This window comes from Atta colombica, unplaced genomic scaffold (assembly GCF_001594045.1).
Source record: "Atta colombica isolate Treedump-2 unplaced genomic scaffold, Acol1.0 scaffold121, whole genome shotgun sequence".
Taxonomy (NCBI): domain Eukaryota; kingdom Metazoa; phylum Arthropoda; class Insecta; order Hymenoptera; family Formicidae; genus Atta; species Atta colombica.
In genome coordinates this window covers 1,073,319-1,080,155 of record NW_017259208.1, presented here as the reverse complement: position 1 = coordinate 1,080,155, position 6,837 = coordinate 1,073,319, and the positions used below count along the sequence as shown (strand labels likewise).

General features: G+C 28.3%; 1 protein-coding gene across 1 annotated transcript in view; it reads right to left on the bottom strand.

The window, feature by feature from the left end:
• The window catches only part of LOC108694675, a 10,634-nt gene extending 4,797 nt beyond the window's left edge, over positions 1-5,837 (bottom strand). The window contains exons 1-2 of the mRNA XM_018204304.1: positions 5,594-5,837; positions 3,927-4,076 (exon numbers count right to left, since the gene is read on the bottom strand). Of these exons, the coding sequence (XP_018059793.1) occupies positions 3,927-4,076; positions 5,594-5,837 (394 nt within the window). The remainder of the gene's footprint in view (positions 1-3,926; positions 4,077-5,593) is intronic.
• Between the last annotated feature and the right edge of the window lie 1,000 nt (positions 5,838-6,837).

Here is a 6,837-nt window from a genome sequence, read left to right as displayed (position 1 = left end):
TATATATATATATAAAAAATTTGATTTAATTTATAAAATCTATGATTTTATCGAATTTACAAATAAGTATAAAACGCCCTTTTATATAAGAATCAAAGCAAACAAAAAAATTAAATAACCAATAAAAGAATTGTGCTCAAATTTTATATAAATAAACATAATAATACAATTTATGAAACAATGTAATATATATTATAGGCTCGTATATATAATAACACAAACTATAGAAATCAATGCCTTAAACGAGCTAGATCTTAAATGCTTGTATGATTATATGTGAATTTATATTACTACGTATGTAGTTCTTTGAAATGCGCACCGAAATAATTTTTCTATCTTGAAACTAACTCTTAAAGTACCGTAGTAATATCACGAGTTAAATTGACTAGCAATTTAACAATTGGATGCTTTTTTGCATCTTTGAATGATCTTAATAATATTGAATGTCATATTAAAATCTGTAAATAATTAATTCTTATGTGAAAAATATTATCTCGGTCCGGAGTCCGAATCTCTAAGCGAACGTCCTAAATCTTTAGACTAGGCAACATGAAATTATGAAATTTTTATATTTTTAGTCATGCTTTAATATGTAATACATACATCCTTAATTTAACATGCACATACATTTTTAATATAAAATATTACAACGTTTAATTTATATTAAAGACCAGTTTATTCCCATCTTTTGATAAATATTAGCTCATTCACTCTGTCCTTTCATTTTCTTTCTTTATCTTGCTCGCTTTTATCCATTAAATAAATTATCATATTGTTTATCCAAGCAACAACCGATTCTAAATATCTCAATGAAACGAAAACGTAAACAAATAGTAAATCCTGAGAGCGCAAAGAGCGCTCTAATAAATCACGTAGATTGGAAGTCTTCTTCGACAGAAATGTTACAAGTCAGAAAATATCAGTACTTAAAAGAGTATACACACACACACACACACACACACACACACACACACACACACACATACACACACACACATATCCTTTTTTATACTGTTGTCCGCCGCTTATTACTAATTGTTGTTCTAATCCCGTAAAACTGCGATGAGTTATTTATATCTAAAGGTCACGTCCATGTCTTTTGACCATGAGAGCATTAGAAATTTATTTGTTCGTGTTATAGCTCTCGTAAATTTGCTCGAAGTGCATATGCATCATCTTTCTTCCGTAATACATTAAATTTTGCGATATTAAATTATTTCTGCGGAATGATGGCATCCGGCGATAGGCCGATATAAATAAAACTCAGACTTTCAAGATGCAGCGTATACGGAGAGATGGCAAGAAGTTGTATTCGCGAAATCGGTCAAGAATCCGTACGTACGGTATGGCCCTGTTTTCGACTGTGCAATAGCATGTACCGTGACGGAAAAAGCGAATGGATGCAGACCGAATAAAAAGCAATAAAGAGAAATTGGACGAGAGACTTTATAAAACGGAGACGGACGGCGGAACAGTTTCATGCTAGCGTATAAAAACTTTTCCATGCTACATGAGATTTAAATTTTAAGTAGCGGCATAAAATGAGGATGTTTGTTATAATAAAAGTTTAATCATCATCAAGATGTACACCATTAAAAATAATGCTACAAAATTTCTATTTTAGCTTCATTATCTTACCTCCTCATAAAGAAAATTAACATCGTTAGCTGCATAATAGAATCTTAATCCGAGGAGATTTTTTTCGAGGAAATGAAATCGATATTAAATTTTTTAGAAATAAGTAAAATCTGTACTAAATTTACTTTCCACTAGAAGTCTACACAGTTTGTCATCTAATCACCGTTAATGTATATAAATGGTGCATTACTTAACGAATTTCAAGTCGGTGCCTTCCCTAATTAATGAGAATTTAATACAGCAGCCAACTACGAAGTTGTTAAGTCTAACGTTGCAAATTTTAAATGTTTAATGAAGTAAATTTTAGAATTGAAGATGAACACTGTTGATATCTATCTTTCAGCAAATTTTAATGGATTTTGTGAGAATATAAAGTTGAGTTTAAATTCTACAGAAAATTTATTGCTAGAAAGATAAATATGTATGTCGCACGTGTCCGTAAAATGTAAAATTTACGATATAACGCGCTTAGAGGAGATTCAAATCTCGCAGTTCAATTACACATGGAATTGCATATTTGTATGTAATATAGATTTTTAAAGAAAGATATGCTCAGTCACGCTCGATATTTGCGAATTGTTAAGAGCAATATAAACAAGATATTATAGGGAGACAGTGGAATTCGTATAGTACAATACTTGTATCCGCACCGAAAGGCAATTAAGTAACTGTATAGTCTGGCCTTCAAGTTCTTCCTCATGCGAACCGGGTAAGCGTACCGTTTCTTCTTTTTTTCTTTCCTTCTTCGAGTGCTCCCTTTCACGCTATCGAGGAGAACGTGCTGCTTGAGATCATCTCGGAATTACACCCGACTATCGCGATACCGTTAAACTTAACAGAAAAGCGCTGATCGATTCGGCATCAAATCGACAAAACGAATAAGAAAATTGCGATTGCACAGATACAATTTTAGATGCTAAAAATAACGTACGACTCCTAACCAGAAGTATATTTTTCGCTTTATTTTGGGACGATGTTAAACAGCAATGTCGCCTAAAAGAAATATAATGACATAAAATCTGATTAATCAGTTATTTAAATTAAAAAAAAAACGTTCAGTATTTGCAATTATCTATACAAATTATCTAGATAAGTATCTAGATGAAGGATTGGCTTCGTCTTATTTTTTTGTAAATTATTAGAATATGTATTATTTCCATCTTTATCTTAAATAAAAGAAGTGCTACTTTTCAAATTATTTTATATTAATTGTATTATCCATTTTACATCAATGTATTAACTTTAATCTCTTCAACTTTTATACTCTTCATCTTTTTCTTAATTCTAAAAATTAGAGAAATATGAAGAGTAAGTTAAATCGAGATTGAAGTTAATATACATTGGAGGAAACGGGCATAAAATAATTTATATCAATGTATAGTACGTAAGATTTTAAAACATCTCCCTTTTTATATATGTATGTAAAACGAATGTTTAATCTTGTTAGATGAATGCTGTCCAGATTTTGTAACTTTAAGCATTGATTTGATGTATCAGCGATATTACCTTCTTTTTACTATTTAATTTAAAAAGAAAGTATATATATATGTATGTATAGACATTTTTAATTTTAACAGTTTTTATTTGAAATAGTTTTATGTTTAACATTTAAATCTAAACAATTAAATTTTTATTTTTTATTCACATGTCAAATAGATTTTTTTCAATATAACATATTTTGCTATTATATATCGGTGTCAATGGAACGTCTTGGCATCAATATATTACTCGAAAATTTTGAGAACGACAGGCGAAAAATTTAAAAAATTTTTGCTTGTATGTAAGAAATAAAGATTTATACTATAAATAAAAATGTGAATATATATATATATCGTTTCTATATCTTAAATTATTTTATTTAAAAACAATATTGTCTTAAAATTATATAAAAGAAATTATTATATAAATAATTTCATTTTTTTATTTAAATAAATTAAAAATGAAATTATCTTTATCTTCTCTGCAATACATTAATGTATCGCATTTTTATGTAAATAATTTTGAGTTATCTAAACTATTGTTTATAATTGCATACCTGAAATCAAAAATTTCTCTAAGCGTGAAAAAATAATGGTGTAGAAAAATGACACATAATATCTTTAGGAATTAGTAATTTCATTAGGAATTAGAAATATTTAGGATATGAATACGACGTCAGAGAGATCATTTTTATCGCAACCAGAATGAATTGGCGCTTTTTTGTAGGTCCTCCAGATAGGTTTCACGATATCGCTTTAAGATGATGCGCATGGCAAGTTATATTACGTACGAATGACAGGTATACTCACATATGCAACACACGCCAAAACCGAGCGCACATGATCCATGAGATTGCCCGCGCTGAATATGGCACTCATATGTGTTCATGCATATTCCCTGACGTCGTTTGTCCTCGGACAGGCACTCTTCCTCGACCGGAACGGGAAAGAAGTTCAGCACTGCGGATAAACGCGAAAAGAGTCAAATAAACTGGGAAAAATTCTCTCGTCCGTTCTAATCGTTAAATAATCAAGTTACTTTCCGAAATGTAAATAAATGTAGGTAATAGATAAATTAATTATGCGAAGAATTTGATGAAAATCTACAGATACAAATTTATATATGAACGTATATTTAGAGAACAAATGTAAAAAATGTACTAAATTTTAATAAATATTTATTTGAATAGTACCAACTAACATTTACTTACAGTAAATAAATTTACTCAATAAAAATAATTAATCAAATTAATGATTATTGTACTAAATAAATATATCTTTATGTTTAGTAAATATTTAATTAGTACTATTAAAAAAATGATTTATTAAAATTTAGTATAATTCTTCAATGTAGAATTATTTGCAATCCGCATTATTTGCTTAATGTCTTTTTATTGTATTTAAATACCATTGCTTTACGTTTGAAAGAGGATTCCTTCAAGAAGCCTTCAATAAAAATTTAACTTCGCATTATTAATTTTTACTCAATTTTTTAAATAATTAATTCAAATGCTGCGAATTAATCAATTATTACATTTTTTAAAAACGAAAAGCGACACATTTGATTGATGAAAAAAAGAAACAAGTAATTTAATGATAAAAATATCATCAAAACTAATAAATAGCACAATTATTTATTGAATTGTATTATATAATTTATCATCACATGTATGTATCATTTAATATGCAGAAAATACATTTGGAAAAGTATCTTCGTAAAATTCTTAAAATTGCATGCATGTTGCAAGGAAAAGGGTTTATTCTTTCATTTACGTTTCTCTCAATTCAGAAAACAAACGCGATGGTAAGCTAAGAAAAGACATACAATCTTCTTTACAAAATCTTCAATTTTCTTCAGCTTAAAAGAGAAAGACATTATCAATATCAAGTTTACAACGTTCAAAATGATCGTCAATCGTGATAATGGTATTTTGGTTTTGAATTATTAAAATACGTTACCGAGAACTATACAAGGAAAAAAATAAGATTTGCTGAAGTATCTAAATTTAGCTAGATCTAAAAATAATTTTGTTTGGATTATCAAAATAATTATATAAAACACTAAGTGATTGCTAAAATGTTTTGCCGTCGATACTTAAGAGTTACATTGATAAGAGTCATTTTGATAATCCAACAAAATTATTTTCAGATCTTTATTTGCTGAGAAAAAAAATGTTTACTAAATTGATTCAGTTCGTTTTTTTTTCTTTCGATGAAAAGAATATATGTATTTATGTGTTTAATTAAAATATATATTATATTTTTCAGCGAAAGAAATAAAGATACAAGATAAATTAATATTTATATAATCAAATAAGCAATTGATTTAATCAAACAAGAATAATATTTCGGTATTGCAAAATTTTTAGATATCTCATCAAAATCGTTCTCATCAAATTCTTTCCGTGTATGGATATTCCTCTTTTCAATTTCTTCACTTCGTTTGTATAATGTTATAATATTCGCAATGTACTCACCTCTGGAAAATCGAATCGCGTCACGTTCAAAAAGCTCGTTAGACATCGGCTTATCCGCTGTATGATTCGACCAGAGATTCAATCCTAAGAGCGACCATTGGTGTGTGATCTCCGGTAAGGTGAATAGCACGCTAACGCTACTTAGCGTGAACCAGATAGAACACCATCTCCCCACCGGCGGAAATGATGCTCCGGCTATCGTGGCAATACATAAGATAAATATCCCATAGTAGCGTGATAGCATAATCGCGCCTTCGGATTACTTGCGAAAACGCATTCCTGATGATAGCGCAAAGTCGTAAGGACACATCCACGCTAACAGTGAAGATCGAGGCCACCGACTGACCGTCAATGGGACCAAGCGAATGTGTCAGGCCCACGCATCTCAGGGCCTCTCCTGCCACCGATTACGATATCCCCGCATGAGTTCCAATACGTTTTCGTATATAGGTTGATTTTCATTGAGATAACGAAGGATACGTGTCATGACAGTTATCAATAAATGTGCTTTGATCATATTTGATCATATAATACAATATTTCGAAATCATTTATAGGTTTTTTTTATATAAATCTTCTTATAATATCTCTCTAGATTTTTAAAAAAGGAAGAAAAGAAGTTCTAATTCTAATAATAAGAAAGCAGTAAGGAAATAAACTTAATAAGCAGAAATAAACATAAATGATATACGTTCGATAAATTGGAACGAAGGAATTATTTTTTTCATTTAATTTTGATCGTTTTATTTCAATGACAAAAATAAAATTATTTGTTCCTATAAAATTGTAATTTGCATTTTGTAATTAGATAAATAACCATTTTATAAAATATATGTTTTATGACAATTTTGATATTTTGATTTTATTAAATTTAAAAATTAATAAAAATATTTTCTACAAATCTTTTTCGTATATCACCCTTTTATTTTAAAAATGACACAACAAAACATTTCAATTTCCTAAAAAAGGAAATACTATTCTTTTTACTTGATAATATAATTAAATTTCATTTCACAGTTTTTTAAAAAAAAAATCCTTTCCTTTTTAAGTTGTAATTTTTAAAAAATTATCGATTATTAAAAGTTAATTAATTTTTAATAATCGATAGAGTAATGTTTACTTAACTCATTTTGATTAATAATTCCAAAATCATTTTAAATTATATTATTTTTAAAATAAGAAGGTGATATTTTTATAAATTACATTTGTCCATATTTATTTTAATTTGTAGATATTATAATTTGT